The sequence below is a fragment of the Triturus cristatus genome, chromosome 11, assembly GCF_964204655.1.
Source record: "Triturus cristatus chromosome 11, aTriCri1.1, whole genome shotgun sequence".
NCBI lineage: Eukaryota > Metazoa > Chordata > Amphibia > Caudata > Salamandridae > Triturus > Triturus cristatus.
Window position 1 is genome coordinate 874,763,562 of NC_140594.1, and position 24,950 is coordinate 874,788,511.

Genomic DNA, 24,950 nt, shown 5'->3' on the forward strand with positions numbered 1-24,950 from the left:
CGATTCCGTAGAGTCTTCTTGGATCGGAATCGGGCACAGGCCATGCATTTTGATTCGTCATGATCCGGTGAGAGGCATTTGTTGCACACCGGGTGGACGTCGATATGGGGGTATTTGGCGTGGCAAACAGGACACCGCTTGAATGGGGTCCTCGATTCCATCGTCGAAGTTCGGTCGATGGTCGGATTGAATGGATCCGGAAAGTTGTTTAAATTAGTAAACTAGCCTGTAAACTGTCGATACCGATCGGGAACAGTACTGTCGAAAACTAAAGGCCTTTTGGCCTGAAACTAGATTTTCCTAACTTGAGTCAAGATAAGCACATCCGAACCCAATGGCGGAAAAAAACAATCTGAGGATGGAGAGGATGCCCATGTGCACTGTAGTCCAGGGGAGGAGTCACCTATCTCAGGATACTTCGAAGACTCTTCCAGGACAACAACGTGCAAACATCCGGACCCAACACTAGGCGGCGATCTATGCACAGATATGAATTCAGCAGCCCACATGCCTCGAACACAGAGGGACTGCCGCCAGGTATTGGAGCAGTACGCCTCGTTGTTCTCCATCACTCCTGGGATCACGCATCTATGTACCCATGACATGGACACAGGGGACAGCCCACCCGTGAAATCCAAGTCTTATCGTCTGTCCGACAAGATCAAGACCAGCATCCAGAGTGAGGTGGCCAAGATATTGGAGCTGGGGGTGATTGAGCCTTCCAGCAGCCCATGGGCTAGTCTGGTGGTGTTGGTACCGAAAGCGGCCCCACCGAGCACCACACCAGAACTTTGGTTCTGTGTGTATTACCGTGGCTTGAACTCCTTGACGAAGACGGATGCTCACCCGATCCCTAGGGCAGATGAGCTGATTGACCGACTGGGAGCAGCTCGGTATCTGAGTACCATCGACCTGACGTCAGGATATTGGCAGATTGCCATGGTGGACGGAGCTAAGGAGAAGACGGCGTTCTCCACCCCGAGGGCCACTTTCAATTTCAGGTGATGCCCTTCGGGCTGAAAAATGCTCCTGCCACTTTCCAGCGGTTGGTTAACCAGGTGGTTTCTGGCTTAGAGGCCTTCTCACCTGCCTACCTGGATGACATAGCTGTCTTCAGCAGCAGTTGGGAGGACCATCTGGAGCATCTCCAGGAGGTGCTACAGGCTCTACAGCGGGCTGGCCTAACCATCAAGGCTAGCAAGTGCCAGATTGGACAGGGATCTGTCGTCTACCTGGGACACCTGGTGGGTGGGGGTAAGGTGCAACCCCTCCAGGCCGAAATCGAGACCATCTTGGCATGGGAGCCCCCCAAAACCCAAACGGAGGTCCGGGCTTTTCTCAGCCTCACAGGTTACTACTGCCGGGTTGTCAAGGGGAATGAAACCATCGTGGCCCCCCTGAATGAATTGACATCTAAGAAACAACCACGTAAAATCATCTGGACGGCTGTCTGTCAAGAAGCATTTGACACCCTTAAGCACGCGTTGTGCACCGCTCCGGTGCTTAGAACTCCAGATTTCAACAGGGAATTCATCGTGCAGACAGACGCCTCTGAGATGTGCTCTCTCAACTGAATGAGGAAGGCCAAGACCAGCCAGTGGCCTTTATCTCCCAAATGCTACTCCCCAGGGAACAGCTGTGGAGCACGATAGAACGCGAAGCCTTCGACGTGGTTTGGGACCTGAAGAAATTGAGGCCATATCTTTTTGGCTCTCACTTCCTCATTCAGACCGATCACCGACCCCTTTGCTGGCTCATGCAAATGAGAGGCGAAAACACAAAGTGCTGAGGTGGTCCATTTCCCTTCAGGGGATGGACTTTGTGGTGGAACATCGACCCGGAGTAGACCACGCCAACGCTGACGGTCTCACTCGGTTCTTCCGCCTTAGTGATGAGAATTCCCTAGAGGTTGGGTAGCTTTCCCCACTTTCGGCTGGGGGGGACACATGTTAGACCCGTCAGCCCTAGGGTGGTATTACCCCTTTTTTTGCCCTTGTCGCCTCATTTTTGCCACCATCTTTTTGTTGGCCCTAGGTCTCTGGGTGCCTTACCACTGCCAAACAGTGCTGGGGTGCAGGTGCTCTCTCCTAATAACATGGCTGCCACAGGCCCCTGCTACTGCGGAGTGGCCATTGCATACACGCACTAGTGGTTAGGAGCAGGCTGGGACATCTTGATACTGTATCTTCGCCATCCCGCCTTTTTGTCCCATAGACAGATATGTGGAAGCTCCTGGAAGCTTCCATCCCTGGGAGAGGTTATATTTTGCCGCCTTTACAGGAGGGTCACCTGACCTGGGGGTATAAGAGGAAAGGAGGGAAACTGAACGAGTTAGTTGGGGCACCACTGGACCTGGGGGAACCTCTGCCGGAGCGTAGGCAGGCGGTTGGGCCTAGGGGAGAAACCTACACTACTGGGACTGACTGAGCTTAAGCCCTGCTGTACCCAAGTTAGATGAGGGACTCTGCCAGCCTACTGATCTTGCCCAGTGAGGGGGAGCCCAGGGGACCAACTCCAGTGTGCTGCAGGGAACCATCCTGCCATTCTATGCCTGCCAACTCAATCCCTACTCTCCCACCAAGAACCTGCAACTGAGACCAGCCATCTACTCCCCCCAAGATAAGCGCTGTGCCCCCCAGGTGCTGTAAAGAAGAAGGGGACTGCCTGCTGTGGGCGCTGCTGATCAGGAACTGCCGGTAAAGCGATGTGCCCACCTCACGCTAAACTGCCAGAACTGCGCCCCACCTCCCCAGCGCTATATGGTTGGCACTGCTATGCCCCTGCATGTTAAGACTCCTAAGCGCTGTGACCTCGAAGCGCTGCCAGTCCATCACCACCGCAGCCCAGGCCGTGGCTGTACTACTACTATGCCCCCTACCTGTTAAGTCTCTCAAGCGCTGTGACCTTCCAGCGGCGCAAGACAGTACCTGCCCCTTAGCGCTGTGCCAGGAAGCGCCATACCTGCCGAGGATCACCGCTGCAGCCCGGGCGCTAGGACATCCGAGGGGCTGTCGGTGTGCCCTGCTGGTGAGCCCTGGTCGGGCGCTGCTGCGGGGTGCGCCGCAGGCCTGAGAGGCACCGCCGCGGCCCCGGCACCCGCTGTCCTGAGACCCATCTGTCACCCGAGTTCTCTGCTGCGGCCCCCGAAGCCTGGGAGGGCCGTGCTAGGCCTGGAGTGTGACGTCGTCGGCTGCATCAAGTGGCAGGCACAGCCCCATTGGCTCCGGTGGCCGCACCCTCTGGGAGCCGCCATTCTATTAGCTCCCGCTGCCCGCGGAACGCCGGGCTCTCATTGGCTGCCGCACCGGGAGCCGAGGAAGAAGCCTGGAGCCCTCGGGGAAGCAGCGCGGTGGGGCCGGAGCCCCGTGAAGTTCTCCGCCGGCCTACAGAGTGTTCCACCCCCAGGTAAGGCCCCGAGGGAAGAATGGAGCGGGCAGCCTGGGGGTAGGGGCGCGAGGCGCACGCTAGCGCCGGAGTGCAACGGAACTGCCTACGGGCCGGTGTAGATAGCGGTGAGTGCGGGGAAGCTGGGGCCTGCCCCGAGACCCCTGTGCACAAGGTACACGTGGGACTTACCTCCCTGCTTGGGGTGTTGTGAACGTTAGTTGGAGCCGTCACCCGCCCTGCACATTGGACTGGGCTGCAATCCCTAAGTCCTCAGTCGGCCCATTGCCTGAAATGACCAAGTGACGGGGTGGGAGATGTGCACAAGTGATACCAACTGCAGCAATACCATATAAGGAATGGTGCCTTCATTATTTCCCTACCCATTGGAGGCGTTGTTGTTCTGTTTCTGCCCTGATATATTTAAATGAATTTACTGTTACCCCGAGATTACCTGCGCTAGTCACTCAAGGGAATTTACGCTTGTTTTGGTGCTGAAATGAATTACCTGTTATCTTGAGATTCACTGATCCATTGACTTGAATGAATTGACTGTTGCCTTGAAATTATCTGCCTTATTCCTGAAATGAATTGATTTGCCATGACTTGAAATAGATAAAGAATCTTGTTTTACAAATCAACTTGGTGTGGTGTCCTTCATTGTGTGCGCATTACTGAGTCCGGGTGAGTGAGTGCTGCACAACCGCTTTACACACTGCCTTCGGGTGCCTTCCTACCTCGCGCCAAGCTACCACGTCAGAATTGGTGACCCCAGTTCTAAAAGACCGGTTTCGGGGTTTCACCCCTCTTCAGCCAGGATAGCTTGATTCCAGTGGCATGGAGAGCACGGGACCCACGTCTGGGTATACCCATCCCACTCGGGGTGACAATGTCAAAACAACTGTTGATGGACAGAATGCAGAACAAGGTCATACATTCACCCCAGTACAGAGATCTGCCATGCCATGCCACTGGAATCAAGCTATCCAGGCTGAAGAGGGGTGCAACCCCTAAACCGGTCCTAGGATGCTTGGTTCCAGTGCAGGGAAGACCTGGCTTTGCAGTTGGGGCTGGACTGTTCCCATGAGGCACAGGGTCAAGACTGATTTGCATATGGCTGGGTTCAAATTGGAATGGCATGGTGAGCAAAATAATGATGGATTTAGGCCAAGATCTGTGTCCTGGGGTGAATGTAGGACTGCATTCTGTCCCATCAACTGTTGTTTTTTTATCAGATCAACACAGGCACCCTCCTGAGAAGCGGCAGACATAAGGGACTCCGCCGAATCCCACAAGCAAGAAGTGGCCCTAGCCAATACACAAAGAGTGGTAAGGGCCCGCAAAGCCGCACTGGTGGAGGCGAAGATATTGCGCCCCCAGGAGTCCAACCAGCAGGCCTTCCGTGACGGGGAGACAACACAGATGACAGGGAGGGAAAGGCAGTCTGTAAAAGAGGGCCCCGGGTGGAGGGAAAGACAGACCGGATCATGCGGCGCAGGACGGTGGCGGTGCATAAGTTGCTGGGGCACCGGGTTCCCCCGTGGCGGGCCGCCCCCAAAAGAGAAGTGTGGAGCGAAGCCTCGAAGGGAAGAAGCAGCTCCAGACCACCAGAATCCTGATGGAGGACCTCTAGAAGATGATCCGTGGGGAAACTGGCAGCAGGATCGCCCATGCGCAGGATCCCCGCAGCCGTGGAAATAGCCAGAGCGAAGGCAGCACTAGCCTCCATAGGGCTCCGCGGCGGGGAAAGCAGTTCCTCCGTGGGCGGCGGCTGCAAGCTAAATGTGGCCGCCCCCCAGCCAAACCGGTGGAAGGAATGGCCAAGCCTGAAACGGGGAGGGTGGGCCGATGAATGGGGAACCTGAGGCGCCTCTGGCGAAGACTGCGGGCGCGGCGACGGCGATGAGCCATCCTAAGAGGACGTCGGGGAAAAGGCCATGACGCGACGACCAGTCTCCAGAGAAGACGAAACCAACAACCGCCGAACCTCTGGAGAAGAGTGGGCGTCCGAAGACGAAATCAACGACTTGACGTCGGACTGGCGCCGTAGGCATCAGGTCAACGTCGACCGGCGCCGAAGGGGACGCCAGAACGACCTCCGCCACAACGCGCAGCGCAGGAGACCAAGGCGGGGTCGGAGCCTGGGCGGCTGAGGAACGGCGTCGACTCGACCTCCGACGAGCCAGCCGCCTGCGTGGAGGGACGAGAGGGGCCCGGGGTCACGCCCCGACCCCTAGAAGGCCCCTGCGGCGCCACCAGGGCCAGCAGCTGCCGGCACCTGAGCGGCGTCACCGCGGCTTCGGACAAGGCAACCGCCTGCCCAGAGGACAGAGGGGGACTTGAGGACACGCCCGAGCCCCGGCAACCTCCCGCGACACCCCAAGGACCCCGCGGGGCTTGCGGCGAGGCAGAGGTGCCGTTGTCCGAAGGAGGGAACCCAGACGGCACCACATCCTCCAAACCTGGATCCGAACCTGTCTGCGCCGGAGCCGCCGGCGACGTTGCAGGAGTCCCCGCACGCGGCAAGGGATCCGCAGATGTCCCAGGAAGAGAAGAAGAAGGAGGAGCCAACGAGGCCTCCATCTGGGCTCTGGTCACCCCCGTGCCAGGAAATGGCTGATAGGGTGGCGACACGCGGGGACCGGGCCTCGAGGACAAACTGCGACACTTACCTGCAGGTGAGCCACGCCCTTGCGGCCTGGTAGAGGGACGATGTCGGAGACGGAAGCGGCAGGTCTTGAAGCCTTCCGCGGGGGGGGCGGTCGTGGCGACGATGCCAACCGGAACATGCGCGCCTAAAGGAGTTTCATCTGGCGCTCCCGCCGGGACATTGGCTTCATCTGCTGACATGCCTCGCAGTCCGTGGAATCGTGGTGCTCCCCCAAACACCACATGCAGACGGGGTGAGGATCCGTCGCCGGCATCTGGCGCGCGCAAGACGAGCACGTCTTAAAGCCTGAAGGCATTCGCACACTGTTCTCAAGAAAATAGCCTAAAAGTGGAAAAGAAGGCCTGAAACAGACCAGGGACAAGATCCGGGCACCCGGAAAAGAAGAAAACTGACATCAGTGTGCCGTGGTGGGGCTTATGTGACCTCGCTGACGTCACGCCCGCGGAGGATGTCAGGGCGAAGTCGTGTGGTACCGCCCCCCGGCGTGCAGAGATGCTGGGCAAGAAAGTTTTCCGGGTCCAGTCTCACGCCTGGGGATAATTCTACATTAAGGAATCTGCGGCTAATTGTCTATCAGATCAAAATGTTATTAAGCATTTTAAAACTATGTTGTTTAGGTTTCATCCTGGCTAATTTTGATTTCATGGGTGTGTACACATTTAAGTAATGTTTCTAAAGCTTACACCCACCTTTTGTTTATAATAATTCTCTCTTTGTGCAATGGTTTTAACTAATTGCGCAAATAAAATAAATTTGACAAAATTCTTAGCTCACAAATATCAGGGACACACATTTTCACTGATAATGGTCTAGAAAAATACATACACGTGGTATCTGATCCAATTGTGGATTCTGCCATGCAAACTGTTTATAACTGTTCACATATTTAGTTATCATCCCCAAATACAAGTTCAACCAAAGTAGAGAGAGATTTCAGCTTGTTAACCTAAGTTGGTGACTGACTACAGAAAAAGCTTTCTTCACCTTCTAAATGTATACACTTAGTTTGTGTTTTTGGAGACTAGATTTCAAATATGTGCAGTTTCCAAACAACAATTCTCTTCCACGCATCTTCAAAAATATGTAGAATAATCAAACATTAGAGAGATTTTCTACCTTGTTTAAGTGCACCTTCCCCTGCTCGGATGAAAGAAATTTCATTGGAATCAACCATGTGGTTAGCACCATCTTCCAAGACAAAACAGACTCCTGAAATCTTGTGACCAGTGAGCGGGCCCTTTTCACAGGCTTCACGGTAACCCTATAAAAATTGTTACAGGAAGCAAAATAAAATACCAAGTAGTAGCTCTGCTGAATATTTTAGAAAGCAAACATTGTAGGCCTTCAAAATAATAGCAAAAAGTCCACTCAAATTCTTTCATTCCGAAATAAATTTATGGTTAATCTATGAAGGCAGCTTTTCATAGTATTGTGTCATTCAGAGAGCAACATATGAGTGCATGTTCTCGAGAAAAGGTTCTTTGATTAAAGTTTTACCATTCTTATAAAGTAAAAAGAGCTGATCAAGTTGTTAAAGATTATTTGTACAGCTCAAAGTGAGAAAATCTAGCAATTGCTTACTGGCAACCATAGAAAACATATTTTTTATTATGAGAGAAAGGGCATCGAACATGTATAATAAGTCCTTTAACAGGAGCTGCCTCGACTGGTTATGCCAATTCAATTTAATAGCTTGAGTACTACTCCAATGAAGAGATGAAAGATGTCCAATACTGAATTTAAAATGCAAAAGGCCTAACTGGGCCAGGATGTATTCAGAATGGCTGGAGGTCAGTGGATTCAACAAATAATCACATGAGTCCAGTTTTCCTTGAGGTAATTTAATTTGAGTTTCTAAGTGAATCTCTTAAAATTAGGCAATTAAGAAAAATATAGAGTAAATATTCTCTCTCTCGAAGTGCTAAATAAAGCTTTCCAGTATTTCATAGTTTGCCTCATGACCACTTTAAGAATCCACAATCCAGACAATGTGAGGGACGTAAAGTGCCTAGAGCTTTAAAACTGCTAATGTACATACGTCCCACAAGACTTGGTTTCACAGTCACCGTGAATAATGTCCCCAAAATATGTATTTGCACCTATTTTATTTCCTGAACATCTTAATAAAGGCTATGCCTGGAGTGGACAGCATATAACAGTACAACTTAACAAATCTAACCATAGACATAAAAAAAAACAGGCGGGGCGGGGGGGATGGGTGACGATTGGTTGATAGTATACCAGGGTATATAGGGACTACAGGATATTCTGAATAACGTTCTTCTAGCGAAGTGTAAAGGAAGATGGTTGTTACAGAAGACAGACTGCTAGCTGTTTTGGTCTTAGGAGCCCTAGAATAGTTGAGATAGAGAAGACGGGTGTGCCACCCTGTGCATGGAGGAGGCTGTGCATACCCCTTCAGTTCATAGGTGGTCATGTTAGATGGATTTCTTAAGAGTGTGCAGGATGGGTAACGTCCTTTTGACCACTGACCTCAAAAGTAGGTCCACTACAGACCTGGACGGATAAAGAATGAGCCTTCTAAAAGAAGCTCATTAATGGAGGTACTAGAGTGGTAATTTGTAAGGTTAGGAAATAGAACAACTTTCTTAGTTAGCATAGGAGAATCCTTTGTTTCAAGCAAGTGTCAAAATCTGCAAAATGGCAAACTTTTCAGAAAGGACAACCAAGAATAACAAGGCTAGGAATTGATAAAAGGCTAAACCACTATCAGGCAATCTAATTAAATGTCAAGAACTGGTTGGCCAAACTCAAAATGCAATCTGGATCAGCCGTCCACAGAGTAAGCTTACCAGACAAATAAGGATCCAGTTGTTGTGCCGAAAATATAGCACAGAGCTCAATGAAGCTATAACACCCAGCCCAAGATGAATTTTGAACTAGCACTATGCATTTCATGGACTTCCCTCATGATGAGATCAAGACCATGAAATCAGGGGAAAACCCAATCTCACCCGCACCAACAGCCATTTATTTCCTTGCTTGGTACTGTGCCTTGCATATGTCCGGCAAGATCTTAGTGGCCCTTAAGTAGGAGATAAAGTCTTGTTGGCAAAGCGGTAGCCATGTCTTTGCTTGAAATCACAGGGTCAACAATGCCTAAAAATCTCCAAATCGAAGAGAGCAGGACCAGACCATGTGAAAATGTCTTGAAAACTGGCTAAGAGCAATAGCTGAAAGCCAACAAGCAATTGTATTTTATGAAGCAATCAAAATGAATACTGGCCCGCAAGAAAACCTCAAAGAGAAAACAATGTCAGAGTGCTTCAAGGCACAATTAACTCATCTATGGAAAGAGGGATGAACAGCAGATCATGCTAGGTGTATTTAAGTAACATGAATTTGTTTGGTTTTTCATTATGATTGAATGGATGATTGCAAGATTTGGTAAGGTGAAGAAGCGAGGAATAACTGCTTACACGTAAGAAACCCAAAAACACTAAAAAAATGTACATCTATGACTTTTAATTTACAAAAGCTAACACGTTATATTCTAGTCTGCCAAAGCTATGAACACCTATAGTAGCAGATGCATACATTCATTTCCAGTTTATAATGAAACATTTTAATTTTCCACGTTTTGGCTTGCTAAGATAATGCAGTTCAAGTTAAGTGTCTAAATGTAAAATTCCCATACAAGTATCGACACTTAGAAACAAGTATATAGTTTAATTACCTTTTCAACAGCCGGTACAAACTGCTTTGGTACATTAGTTCCAATGGTTCGGTCTTCAAACTCCACTTTTGTTGAATGCTCTAAGTCCAAAGGCTCAAGCACCCCAATTACTTTGCCATATTGTCCAGACCCACCAGTCTGCCTTTTGTGAGTGAAATCAAATCTGCAATGTATACAACAGTGTTATTACAGTTACAAATGAAAAAATCCCTCTGCTCATTAAAGATTTTCAATAATTTAAAATGAAAAGTCCCTTCAAATCTACATAAAAAATGACGGAGACATTTGTTTGGAACTATTTGAAATTAAAGTTGCTTCTAGTTGGAAGAAGTCATAAGGGCAGCCAAGAATACCTTACGGTGATTTTCAGAAGGGTTTACATACAGACTCTTGCTTCGAAGTGTGGTGGCATGGAGGGATCGTTTTTCACATAACCAAGTGTAACAATTCTAGGCTATAAATCATAGGAATCCTTATAACCGGGAATAACTTTACTGTCACAAAGGGATTATGTGCAAGAATATCTAGAGAATCTGGTCTATAGGTTTACATGCATATCGTGCTCTATCGCGTGCCCTTAACCCACCACCCCACTGAAACAAAAAACGCTCAGACACTACTTATGTTTATTTGATTTTCTCTGGAAGTGAACCCTATGCAAAAATGGACCAGCTGGCCACTGACTGGCCCATCTCGAGTCTAAAAAGCCTAGAAACAGGGGATCACCCACTCTGTCCTGTAGAGTGAAGTAAGCGTAATGGGATACTAGATACCTGGGAATCTAGTCTAAGCAACCACTCCTCCTCCTTAGTGGGAAGAGAGGGGAAGAACTATCAAAGAGTAATGGAAGTCTCATGAACCCAGAAGTTAAAATTGCCAGCACCAAGACGACAGTCTTCAGAGTAAGAAGAGAAAACCAGGCACGAAGGGGAATGCCATGGGGAAAGTCAACACAAGATTCAAATCTCACTGAGGGACAATGTACAATTTAAACCTTTTACAAAATGCACTACTTGTAGCCACTCAAACAGACAAGACTGGCCAGGGAGATATATGAAGTCAGATAGGGCAGCCGAATAACCTTTTACAGTAGGAATTGCAGGGACCTGCTGGGCCAAACTTAATGTGAATCAGAGGGAAACAAAGTTGTGGCTGAAATGGGCTCAGTCCTACTTACTCATGCCATTGAACAAACTTGTTTCAGCAACCCACATAAATGGCTTTCGAAGCATTTTCATGCCACCCTGTAGACGTCCCCAACTTCAGATGGAAAGCAAAAGGATCCTAGCCATTTTCGCTCATTCAAAGTGTGCACAGCTGCAGCTTTCTTGGGATTGAGATTGAGGGGCTTACCATGCTGCTGTAACAGCAAGCCCACCTTCTGCTGGAGAGAAAGAGTGGTTGAAAGCAGTGCCAATCCATTGGCATACTGAAACCTCCTTGCTCTGTTTGGAGCGTCCAGGGTCAATTGTGCTTCATCTTCCCTGGTCTTCAACTCTCAACAGATGTGGAATCAGTGAAAATGCATAACGCAGGCTGTAGGATCAGCTGAACGTTAAGGCAACCCCAGGGAACCATTCACAGGGAAGTGCATGGTGAAACAAAAAAGACAGTTCCTGCTCAGAACTGTGGTGAAGGGTGCCAGGTATGGACTTCCCAATCAGGAAAAGATCATGTACATCACTTAGAGAGGAAGCAATTCTGGGCATCTCCCTGTCAGGATCTAATGGCCGGTTGGACACTGACTGACCGCAAAAGACAAGAGAACCAGGAAGTACCCGTCATAACGAACTACATTTCCCAGTGTCCATAGCGGGAGCACGCTCCACGTGACTCAGACGCTGAGCAGGAACCGGATAAAGGGAAGCCAGGTGATCCGGACGCTGCAGATTATTCATGGGATTCTCCCGTGGATGCAGCGCCATGTTCTGGATTTTCAGAGGCGGTAAGTGTGCTCCTTGCACCTTTGAATTGTGCTTTTGGCGTCTAGGTTGCTCATTCTTAACGGCCACATTTGTTGTTTGTGCCCAGGTTCCTCTGTTGGCGAGACAGCGTTTACGGCTGTTTCTTGCAGAAGAGCGTGCAGGGCAGCTGGTGACTTCACGGCTTGACCAGCAGGCTAGCTCTTTGTTCCTCTGTTGGTGGGACCGCAAAGTAGGCGGTCTCTTGCAGAGTAGCGTTGGTGCAGCCAATAGCGCTCCTCCATGTTTATTCCCTGTTGGCGAGACCAGTGTTCGGCCGGGGTCTCATGCAGGGAGTGACTCTTTTGGTGTCTTAGTTTCCTCTGTGTTTGGAGTGGCCAGGCAAGTTGCTGGACTTTAACTGGGGATTTCTGGACTGTGCAAATTCTCATGCATGTATATGAATGCACAACGTACTTTGGTATTGTGAAAGTTGAACATTCCAAAGTCGGTTCCTTTTAGTTATAGTGCAGGCATCAAGTGCACTATATCCTTGTTTTACGCATGGTCTATTCTTTATTTACCATTGTAGGAGAGTAGGATCTGCACTTATGTTGCCCCCAATTTTTTTCTGATGTGAACACTGGTTTCTGGCTATAGTCTGGCTGGGACCCTGCTAATCAGGGCCCCAGTCTCTCTGTGCTCTCTAAACAACTTGGAGTGCATATTAGATGCACTAGCGATTGGATACTGTGGTACCTTATGAGCCCCTAGTAAATGGTACCTTAGGTACCAAGGGCATAGGTACTTCACAGGCCTACCAGGGGCTGAAGCATGTATTATGCCACCCCTGGGAAGCAGACTAAATCTGACACCACAGGCCTGCTACTGCAGCCTGGGTGAGGTAGTGTTAGCACTCCTCACTGAGATATAGGTTCACTATATCTCACCTTACACACACATATAAACCTATCAGTCACCCCTAAGGCAGGTCCTATCAATCCTGAGGGCAGGGTGCTTGGTTTCCATGTGAGGGGGTGCCTCTGCCTGAGCAGGGCCCCTCTGCAGCTCTCAGAGTCCATTCTCTGTGGCTGTTTGTGGATGGGGTTAAACCATATACTCTTAAGTGCATTATAACCTCGCGGTAAATGCTAACTTTGGGATGGCTGCATCAAAAAATGTCGCGTTTGGTGCCAAACGCTTTGAAATCATACCCCCACACCAGTAACTGGTGTGGGAGTATGATTCCCCCCCCACCCCTTCTAAAGGGATAGACAAGTACCCACTGTGGAAACACGGTAGAATCCTGAAGAGCCCTGGCATCACAAAATGGATGCCACCAGTCAGAAACTGGGCTGCCCTCCTGCTGCTGACCGAAACTCGCAGTGGAGGAGGCCCAACAACAGGCATCCGGTCACAGGGAGGTGTAACCACCTTCCAGACAGGATTTAGTGTATTGGGGCTGGGTGAGTGCACTTCTAGAGTGCTTTGAAGTCCCGCACTGGGGAGCAGTAGGCTCCTCTGTGCATATGCCAGCTCAAACCTGTTCAGGGGCTACCTGCCCCTGCTCTGGCGCGAAACTGGACAAAGGGAAGTGGGTGTAGCCACCCACTTCCCTGACCCTCCCATAGGAGGGGTCATAGAGCTAGTCCCTCCCTTTCTTGTAGTATAAGTTAGGGAACCCTTGCCATTGCAAACTAGATATCCCTGGACGACGCTCTGAAGAAGAACCCTGGACCTTCGACGTTCCACTACCTCTGAAAGACTGAAGAATCTCCCTTGGAGTCAAGGAGTGACTCCCCTGCTTGGCAGACACCAAAACTTTGAATCAACGGTCGCAAACTTTCCCGCTCCCGCCGGAGTCCGAAGTCCCTGCAGCCCCGGAAGTGGATTTCCTGACTTCTCCAAGGCCATCGTGAGTCCCCAGTGACGCTGAGGCAAGTGGACCCCACGAGTGACGAGGAACAGCAATACCTGGGTACCGTGCACTATTGTCGAGTGCAACCCCTTCACGACGTTCTATGAACTTGTGCATTGGACCACGTGTGGTCCAAGCCTCCAGCAGGATTTCCTCCGAAGATCAGAGGCCTATCTTGTCCAGAGTGACCATGGGCTCCTGGTGGGTGAATCCTCCCAAGGCGTCTTCGCGATCCCTTGCTGGCTGGCTTGTGGGTCCCCAGAAGACCTTTCTACAGTTTCAAAGAGCTCCCCTGGTTGCTCCAGGCCTGCCCTGACTTACCCTCGCTGGGTGTGTCCCTCAGACCTTGCTGGTCTGCACCGCTGACTTTTTACACTTTCCACGAGACTTGCTGTTACCAAGGCTTGTTGGCTCCAATCTGGTCACCGACACCGCAGTAAGCTGCAGACTTCGTGGGACACGCCGAATCCAGCTCCTGGTTGTCGTCGACGCCTCCTGGACCTCGTGGCTAAAGAGTCAAGACACCCGTGATCACCCGAAATCACCCGACGACTGTGGGTATCCAGCTTCCTTGCCCCGGGTCACTGCCAAGTGACTTTGAACACTGTCTCCTCTGCTTCCAGGTCTGCTTTATCTAGCCTTGGATTCCACCGGACACTTCACAAGCAGCAAGTCTTCTTTGGCTCCCACTGAAAACGACGCCGCGACCCGACACCAAAAGACACCTATGCACCCGGCTTCCCTGGGTGAGGTAACTCCAGCACTACTGTGCTCCTGTGTGTGTTGGCTCTAGAACTACTTACCCTGTAAGTGACTTGCTTGTAGACTCTCCCGAAGTATCCTAAAAGTTTAAAATTCCAACCGCGACTTGCTCAATTGAAGTCTATTGGGATCCGCGGCTGTGTTCTCACACTGCATGCGTCTCCCGTGGGTCCTTTACTTACCTGCCTTGGTTGGTTTAGTGAGGCCCTAGCGCTTCTCAAGGCCCTAGGCCTTGTCCCTTTGCAAGTCGATCTTCCTAAGTCTCTTTTTTAGTATATGGTCTGGTACGCCCCTAGGGCCCCAGACATATTTGGGCTTAACTTGTTGTGAACTGTTGATTTGTGCATATGTTCCTGACTTCTAATCTCATAAAGAGATAAGTAGAGTGTGTTAGAAATAAATACATATATATATATTTTATATATATACACACCTGTGTGGTGTCCTTTCATTTAGTAATTCAAGAGATTATAAGGTAAAACAAGCTTCTTTACATTCCTCTAAAGGCTTAGCCTGAAGGCTGCTCTCCACAGCTACCACTAGGATAGCTTTCTTTAAAAGGTTGTCTTAAACCTATCTACCATAAGAGTCGAATTGTACTGGTGCCAGGTGGCCACTATAACTAGTGACCAGCATATACCAGGCCAACTTCTCACAACCATTTCCTAGGAGAGAGATTAGAGGGCATCAGGAAGATCCTAGACCAACTAATGCAGTAAGTCACAAATCATGGAGGCGATGGCCTTATGTCCACCTCGTAGAAATAACTCTCACCCTTACAGAGTTCATGAAGGAGCGGTTGAGGAAAGACACGAGGAATACCAGCGGTGCCTCAGAAGTGGGTCTGTTGAGTCCATCCAGAAGCAATGAGGGCAAAGCCCATGGAAATTCAAGGACACCTCAGTACGGGATCGTATGCATACCACTAAGGAATGGTGGTGGTGCACCCGCCGCTCTAAGTGAAAATTGGGAGCCTGTGGAATGAATACGTTTGGATAAAAGAAAACGGGAGGAAGCATTAGAAGTAAAAGGATTTAATTTCAGCATTTTTTTCTGTAGTTATCTATCACTGCAATAGCAGTCACAATTATTTAGAAAAATCTGACCCCTTGTGTTCTTTCAGGACCCATGTGACCTTTCCTCAGGACCAAGGCTTCCTGCTTCATAGACAGTAAACTGAGGTCCTGTGTGATACAGATGTCTCAGGCCACTTTATCCATGAAATGCAAACAAAACGTAAAATGGTGCTAATTATACAACTGCGCTTTGAAGAGAATTCAAAACAAACCCAATATAGAAAGAGATACCTGGGGACCATGTGAAAATGGTCCTACATTCGGTCCTGGTGACATTCACAAGGCCCTCGTCCTTCGGCACTGTAGTTCTGCCATGCAGCACGGGCCGAATGCTGCCAGGTTATTATTTAAAAATAAAAAGTTCACTTCCGTGAACAATATGTTCTAGCTTTCAGGAAATAGACAAACTCAGAATTACACGATGTTGAAAATGGCAAGTTTGAGACACGCATGAAAAACAGAGGGGGGGAAAAACACAAGATAGGAAGTAGCAAAGTAATGGAAAGTGACCTTTACTCCACGTGTTTGTCGAGCGGTTTTTCCTTGGATCAACATTCCTGTGCCTATAGCAACAAGCCGCCGGCAAGAATGGCAGACGGCTCTGCCGGGCTGCATCAACGCGTCGCCCACTCTCCCCTCAGACACACATGCTTTTGTTCTCGTGCAGGGCAGACGGCGCTCAGGGCTCCCAGCAGCCCTGGGACAGTACAAACCCAACTATCCCGAGCCCCGCATTCCTGAGGGCCGCCATTAGTATTCCAGGCCTGCATTTTTCCGTTCCATTTTTCTCTGTCCTGCAGTACGTAACTAATTGACTTTTTTTGGTCCGCCGTGAATAATTCCCTGGCAACGAGAGACTTTTGGCACCCAGGGTGCGGGGATGAAGCCACAACAAAGAGGGCAGAGCAAATAAGCACATAATTGAATGGCAGAAAGCTCGAAGCTGCCACTTTGTTAGTTACACTTGTTTGCACGGAGTACACGAAACACTGGACGTTGTTTTTTTTTAAAGGATTCCTCCAAGGTTTTTTTTTTCCCACTGAAAAACTATTTTGGAAAATGAGCCTGCTGACTGTATACTGATGTCTGAGGTGGCAAGAAGAAGCAAACAAAAACAAACTGGACGCAAAAAATCACACAACACCGTTTCAAAACAAAATCCCCCAAAAGATGGAAATTGTACTCACGGCACAGATGACGTGACAGTTTCTCGGAAAGCAACTTTAGGCTTGCCCGTGACGCAGGGACATCCATACTCTCTTTCCAGGCGCTATGGAACACATACAGAATATATATAAAAAAAAGTTATTCTGAAACTTGTCTAAAAAGACTTTGAAATCTGTGAGGAACAAAGTCAGTAACATTACCTGGGCATAGATTTCCAGGTGCAATTCCCCCATTCCAGAAACGATGGTCTCTTTGCTCTCCGTTTCATAGTGGACTCTAAACGTAGGATCTTCTCTTGTGAACCGGTTAATTCCTTTTGAAAACTTCTCAATGTCGTTCTTGAAAACAGAGAATATAGTAGGTGTGCAATATTTTACTTTATTGACATTCAGCAGTCTCATCTTACCAACTGGACAAGATGGAGCTCACACTATCAAACAAGCGAACACCAAGATGTTTAAACATCAGTACATGAAGTCACACATCCAGAGTAGTAGCACAACTACCGTAAGGTCTCTACAGGGTAACTGAGAAGGAAAATGTTACTTACCCTGTAATTATCACCAGCTTGTCATGCTGCAGAACCACATGCTTTGCACACTGCCATCCAGTGTTGGGCACAGGTGTTGCATATTGATGTTCTTCTAAGTACAAGGTTTCCAGGGAACTCGTGCTCCCCCAACACCCCTCCCCCCAACACCCCTCCCCCCAAAACCCACAATGCACCAAAACAAGGATCTCTAGATCCACTGGTGTTTCTCTCCTCGCCTGCCTCGCCAGTGAGTCAAACAAAGTAGAGTGAAGCAGGACCAGATGTGTTCAGGTCCATTGTAAAATAAAGTATGCAATTAATGTGCAGAATGTGTCAATCAATCATAGACTTTGTAGAGCGCACTACTTACCGAGGAGGGTCTCAAGGCGCAATGTGTAGCATTCACTCAAGCCTGGGGCGGCGGGAGGATGCATGTGAATCTATAGCATTACAAGCTACAAAGAGATAGCTACATGGGAAGAACATTTTTTCCATTAGATGCATGTGTAGCTGTAGACCATATGCTTTGCACAGACTATAAACTAGTGCCCTTCCACTAAAGTGGTGGCTTGAGAGTGGATAGGGCAGATGTTCAGAATAATGTTTAAGAAGTGTTTGCCCGACCTGTACCTCTTATAAGGAACGAATGTCAACACAGTAATGTTTAGTGAAAGTGTATGGCATGGACCACATAGCAATTTTACCGATATCTGCGAGTGGTACGTTTCCCAGGTAGGCCACTGTGGCTCCCTCTTTGCAAGTAGAATGTGCTGTAAGCACTGTGTGAAGAGTGCGTTTAGCTTTAGCATTACAGACTTGGATACATTTTATTATCCATCTAACAAGTCCTGACTTGGAAATATGGATTTCCCCAGATGGGGTTTTGCGAAGGCAGCAAACAGTTACTTTATATTGCGAATGGATTTGATCCAACCAATGTAATAAATTACAGCCCTATTTACATCTAATGTGTGCAAAGCTCTTTTTGCCACTGGTTCAGAATGCAAAAACAAAATAGGCAAGTCAATGGTCTGATTAACATGAATTGAGGAGACAGCCTTTGCAAGCAAATGTGGTTTTGTCCTCAAAACAACTCAATCGTTACGAAACTGAATGCAAGACTCTTCTACCGTTAATTTCAAGCAATTCAAAGACTCTAAAATATAGTGATTGCTACTAGAATTACAACTTTCCATGAAAGATACTGCATTTGACAAGAATGGAAGACCTCAAGCAAAGAGCCCATAAGTCTTGTGAGGACTGCACTAAGGTTCAGGTTGGCACATGTAGTGTCTGAAGGAATAACATTTTTGAGACCCCATGAACGTTTTGAAGACTGGCGTTTTAAACAAAGATACGTGTCTGTTTTCGCATGCGAGGAGCAACTGCTGCTACATGAACTCTAACAGATATGTACGTTATACCCAACTTTAGGAGGTGTAATGGGTAGCAAATTACATCCTGAACTGATGCTTGCAGTGGTTGTGTATGCTTATTCAGGAAAAAGTGGAAAAACTGTTCCCGTTTGTAGCATACCACGCTGGAACAATAGGTCTGTGAGCCTCATGTTAAAAGAGCATACACTTCTCTGGAAGTTGCAGATAATCAAACTCTTAAGACATCAGGTGCCAAACTTCAAAATTAGTTTGTTTTAGATTTGGAGGTCTCAGTCGACCCCGATGCTACGTGAGGTTTGCTCTCAAGGGAAATGTCTTGTATTGGTGCACAGACATTTCCAGCAGTGTCATGTATCATGATTGCCTTGCTCACATTGGAGCTACTAGAATGACTGTCATGAGTGCCCGTCTTAACTTTCTCACTACATAAGAGATTAGAGGTAGTGGGAAACAAGCATTTGCAATGCAATAGGTCTCGCATTTACGCGAGTTTAAGCTATTGGCATTGTAAACGACAATGCGTTTTATTTATGTTTCAAACACCAAAAGAAAAATAAAGGCATGGTCATTTACAATGCCAATAGCTGAAACTTGCGTAAATGCGAGACCTGTTGCATTGCAAATGCTTGTTTGGATCGGAGATGCTTCCAATGGCTGCAGACACTGAACTCTGAGGCAGGCACGGCTCACGCAGCAGATACTCAAAGCACTACCTATGATAAACGCACTAGAACGCACAACAGGCGAGCTAAGGCAGACACGCGCCCCATGCCACGTGCGACGCTTTCTACCTTTCCTGATTACCATAAAAAAGCTGAATTTTCCGTTTTGCTTTTACCTGCAAAAGTATGGTTGAGTAAAAAGCGCACATGTACAAAGTAAAACTTGCCCTGCTGAAACGACAGCCACCTCTTGATGCAGGTACTCACAGCACACACTCGGGTACTTTCAGAGGTTGACGCCCACAGTACCAACTTAAACATTCTCGAGTTGCTTCAAAGACGGACACGTTTATTTTTGGTAGGCACGGGGAAATTAAGGGATTGCCCAGAATCACAGGATGTTGAGCTTCCCTGCCGAGACTCGAACCCGGTTCCCTAGCTTCCAGGTCGACCGCTCTGCCGTTAGGCCACATCCTCTCATCTGCTTCAAAGCTTTCTCGAAGTTGCAACAGGATGTTTCTAGCAATGGTACCATAAATGCCTGCTCAGCGTGGCTTCATGGAGCACCTACAAGCATGATATGCTTACATCCCGTACGTCAACCTTGAAATTATTTTTGTTGCCGCCCATTGAGCCAAAAAAGTAAATTTCAATGGGCCCGACATGACAGGAACTATGAAGGGCACGGATCATACCAGCAACTACCGGTCATACTGGCTCACCAGGGTGTAATAAAATGTTAATTTGCAAACTGATTTTTGTAGCACTATTTTGAAAAGCACCGTATTTGGCAAACAATATAAGTAACATATAAGGATATGGAAATTTTCATTGTATAGGGATTACCCTCATATCAGCTTGCAAGCGCCAATAAGCCGCAAAGCCAGCATTTACACATAAATAACAACATACAATGCCTTTCTTTTGTACGATTCAAAAGTGGGCCGGGTTTACAACCTCGGCTACAGGTTTCTGGTTTCTTGCGGTCCAAGTAGGCCTAATGTGGGCTTTCCAGCGCGTCTCCACCGCTACTGTCCAATGAACCCACCACTGGCCATGAAGTGTGAACAGCTGATGCAGCACTGCACATCACAAAAACATGAAAATTGTGTGTGGACGAAAAGCCCATCAGTGCTGCATTTTCAGCGAGGAAAAGGCGGCCTACTGAATTAAACCTTTAACTCCCTAGAAAAAGACACAAATGTATTACTAAAACAAACCTTGCAATAACTGTACAACTTTGAGTGAAATGAAATAACATCGGCGCGCGCTGCTGGCTCGATTCACGGGTGGGGTGTAGCAATGGCCCCCTCAAGCATCAATGCAGCCATGCTCTCTCCTGAATTCAGAGAAAACTTAAGCGATGCCTCGTATAAGCCCCGAGCCAGAGCCCTGGTGGCAATTAACGATGCACTCCAGGCCACAAGGAACTGGGCTAGAGGCGACAGATCCCAGTTTGCTATGGCCCTATTATGATGCCTAAAGTGAGCTAGGCGCTCGCTCCTGAAACATACGGTGCTCTGCAGGTCACAGATTCAAGCCAGGCTAACTCTGCATTTAATTTCTCTGAAGTGGTTAAATAGTAACACCTGTAATTTACATAGAGTAGAAACAGCAGAATAACAGTGTGAGATAATATATGTGTGTGTGTGTATATACACACATACATATATAAATAAATAAATAAGAGTTCTCATCCTCAAAGATAACGGCTTGCTTTTTAAAGACGGCCTCTGGAGCAGACGCTCGCCGGGCTACTCGCCAGACACTCCCACAGCAGAACCTTCTTTTGGCGTGCCATATATGCGATCCGGGTAAATCCAATCCCCTTTAAAGATGAAAGGTTGGGAGGGATTCCTGCAAAACTAGATTCTGCTGCTTATTAACAGCACTGACTCAGATCAGGGAGATAATCCCACAGAGGAAACGCAATTTAATATACTGCATTTTAAGGACATGTGTTTAGGGCGTGTGTGTTGGATGAGCAGTGGATAAAAGGAAACACAAAATAAAGAAAACAAGCATTGGCAAAGCCAATAGATTTCCTCTATGCAAGAGCTATTGGCTTTGTCAATACTTGAGTTACTATTGTTTGAGAGTATTCAGGGAATATTGACTTTCAGATCATGCGCGTAAGCACTTTTCTATTATTTATGTGTGGGTTTTTTTCTGTTTGGAGATGAGGGGTGAGTAAATCAGACAGCTGGAGGAGGAAGTGGAGTTTTAAAAGCAGGGAGGGATGTTATAAAAATGGAGGAGGAGGGTGGTGGTTTAACACAACTAATGCATGTCTAAGGCAGAGCTGCTGACCTTGGAACTGGGGATCCTGGGCAAATCACGTAATCGAAAAAAAAAAAAGTTTCTATGTATGATGTAAATGGAGCTCATGTAAAGAACTCCAATACCTACGCGGATACGAGTGGGAGCGCAGGAAGTGGCTGAAGGGGGGGGGGGGGGAGCAGGGAAGAGGACGTGGTGGGTTAAAAGAAGCTGGGGGAGAAGGGAGTGTCTATGTGTAATGTAAATGGTGCTTATGTAAAGTAATCCACTACATTCAGGGACTGGAGTGAGGGCATGGGAGATGGTGAAGCAGGGGATGGGGAAAACAATAGAGAGCAGGGAGGAAGACATGGTGGGTTAAAAGCAGCGGCAAGGGGTTTCTTAAAAGCAGTGGCAGGGGTTTGTTCAAAACAATGGCGGAGGGTGGTCGGTTAACACGCCGGGAAGTAGAGAAGACTGCCAGCAGATGCACTAATATGGAGTACTCAATCGCTACAAAAACAAGCTCTCAAAAGTAAATCACCATGTCCCGCAGACATCCAGCAACAGGTCTTTGCTGCAATCAAACGGGGCAGTGACTAACTCCCACCCAGCTTGTTTCTTATGATCAGCACACCTAACCCGGAAACGAGACGGTGGCATCATTCTTTGATAACAGAGGCAACGCGCGCACAGACTGCAGAAATAAATACGAGGTAGGAGAGAGCAGCCAGCGCAGCACCGGCTCAATAAATTAATACAACACGGAGCACTTTGCGTGCACGAGGCACCCAGAAAATCACTGCCTGCAGAAAGAAAGAGAGCAAATCCTTACCACGTGCGAGCAGAGGACGCGCTGCTGCTCCTCGGCAGGGAGGGAGGCCAACTGTTGCATTGATAGCATGCTCAGCTGCTGCTTTCATTCGAGGCGGCAGCCCTGCTGCTCCACTTTCCCTTCCCCTTGAAGTGCCAGACGCAGACAGGGCTGGGCTTCCCCGTGCTGTCGGTGGGTACATGCTGGGCCCCGAAGTGTCTCCCCACAGACCCTTTCCCCTCCTTCCCGCCCCACACCACACCAACAAGCATCGATCTCTTGTCTTTATGGGGCCATGTGTTTCTAATTAGAAACACATGGCCCCTTAAAGATAAGGAAGTGCTTTGCAACAGCAGCAAAGCAGGCGACCCAGTCCGGGTGGGCCGGCCCAAAAAGCGAAAGGGAGGTAACACAAACTGCTAATTTCCAATGGCAGCCCACCGTTTACCATAAACGGTGACACCAGCAAATGGAAATAAGGGGCGGGGCTTCAACCCGTTTTCTCAAACTCCTTGTTGACAATAAATCTCGCCGAGCAAGTAGCGCATGCGCTGCAACGCTAGGTGAGACCTAAAAAGCATAGACAAATATCCCTGATTAGCTTATCCATAGTGCATTGCTCATGGACTGAGTAAATGGAGGTGAAATTTGGCCATATAGCGGTTTTTCTGAAGTGGCAAACAGAACTGTGGGCATCCCCAGTTTCCTGAAGTACTTAAGGATTTATCTTCCTCCATGTATTTGTTAATGTGCCCTGTTTATTAGGCTCACAAAGTCACTGTCTACCCTAGGCTGGTGCTGAACTAGAAGCAAATTTGGGGACACTTGGACCGCAGCCATATTGTTTGTGTCCATGCCGACAGCTGAGGTGAGCAAGTGTCATCTTATTTCTGAATGTAACACATTGCAGTCTTGTTTATTCTCACTAGGAATGTTTTGCGGCACATGAGCATATGGAACACTTTGAGTGGCAATTGAACTGCTGTTGGCTCTAAGAAGCTGAAATGCATTTTCTGCTGCACCTAGACCTTGAACAGTCAGATTGCCTAGATGCTCCCCCACTCTGCAAGTGAGGAGTCTATGTTAAAGGTAACCAGCGGCTGAGGGTCGACACACAATTTGTCCAGTAACAAGTTCATGCTGTTCCACCATTTGATATTGTACTGACCTCTGGGCTCTACCAACACCAGATCTTCCCACTGACCCGTCACTAGTGACTTGTCATACACAGTACAGCTTGCAGCACTATTGCAACACACGAGGCCGTCATCCCCTACAATTACATGATCATTCTTCCAATCACAAGATGTCTGATAAAGAGGAAGCAGCCTCTGAAGTGCTATTACTTTTTCCTGGTTTGAATATGCTTTGCCTGTGACAGTGATTAATACCGCCTCTAAGAAGGGTTGTATTTGCTGCAGGGAGGGAGGATACTTGCCACTGACCGTGAAACCTTACATATGTAAGAGTGGCACAGCTGTCCGAGTGTAAGCTAGAAATTGCTAGTAACTGCTGCTCTTTATCAGCCAGTCCTCCAGATATGGACAGACATGAATGGCGCTGCAATTGATACTAGGCACCTGGTAAAAACCTTAGAGCTGTTGTAACCCTGAAAGAAAGAACTTCAAACCGGTCGTATTGTCCACTTACCATGAACTCAAGGCATTGACAATATGCTGGATAAATAGGGATGAGAAAGTGATCGCCTGCTCAAAAGAGTGGAATGACTTTGTGCAGGGTGGTCTTCTTTCAGTGCTCCAACAGTATGTAAAGGCCTAGTAGCTCATGGAAAGGCTGCAGGCTGATCTCCTTCATGATGAAGGAAGAGTGAGTATGCATCATGACCGCTTAGGTATGGAGGCACCGATTAAGCAGCACCTTTGCTGATAAGTCACTCGACCTTCTCTTGCCGCAATATTTGATGTTACCGGCTAAATGCATGATGGCAAGGTGTGAGGTTTGGTGATGTGAAACTCCAACCTATACCCTTGTTGGACAATAGACAGGAAGGACTTGTCCAAGGTGGTTTACTCCCCACTGTGGAAAGAATAACCTGATTTTCCACATACCCGTTCCAACCCCAATAGGTGTTGTACGATCAGGGGGAATGGTGAGTAAAGCACTGCTTGGAGATGTAGGGGCCATTATCTGGCCCACCTCTACCTTTTCCTCTGTCGTTGCTTCTAAAGCCCCCTCTTGTGACTTTTGGGTTTGTCCCACCAGAAGCAGCCGATGATTCTGAATGCGGAAAGCTGCTGTGTTGCTGCAGCTTTTGCACTTCCTTGCGCCTGTTGCAACAGCAGAACAGTTGTGCCAGTTTGCATCTGGATTGCACCAATGGCTTTTGCTCGGTCTAAAGACGGTGCCAGCCTTGTAGGGTCTTCATGCTGTTTTCTACATTGCGCGCACCAACTAACCAATTAAATAGTGGTTGTTTTTGAAGGCCTGGCAGGCTGAACAGCTCGATTCCTTATAGCCAATGGCCATGCAGAGGTTGCAAACAGGATATTGGTTCCTCAATTGAACTTAGTGTAGCACTTGAAACAGAACTGGAAAGGCATGTTCTCCATAATGTCCCCTCACCCCAAAATGAGTCTGATTTGGCCTGGAGCCCAGAGAAACCAACCTGTCATGGTCGACTGTAGTGGTTCTTTCAACGACGAAGACGGAGAGTCAGCAAGTGGCATCAAATGCTTGCTGATTTAGCTAA

At 48.2% G+C, this 24,950-nt stretch overlaps 1 protein-coding gene across 1 annotated transcript in view; it reads right to left on the minus strand.

Moving 5' to 3' along the window:
• Positions 1-24,950, minus strand: part of GFM1 (G elongation factor mitochondrial 1) — a 239,150-nt gene that overhangs the window by 38,681 nt on the left and 175,519 nt on the right. The window contains exons 12-15 of the mRNA XM_085634740.1: positions 16,777-16,914; positions 16,597-16,679; positions 9,753-9,915; positions 7,172-7,316 (exon numbers count right to left, since the gene is read on the minus strand). Coding sequence (XP_085490866.1) covers positions 7,172-7,316; positions 9,753-9,915; positions 16,597-16,679; positions 16,777-16,914 — 529 coding nt within the window. The remainder of the gene's footprint in view (positions 1-7,171; positions 7,317-9,752; positions 9,916-16,596; positions 16,680-16,776; positions 16,915-24,950) is intronic.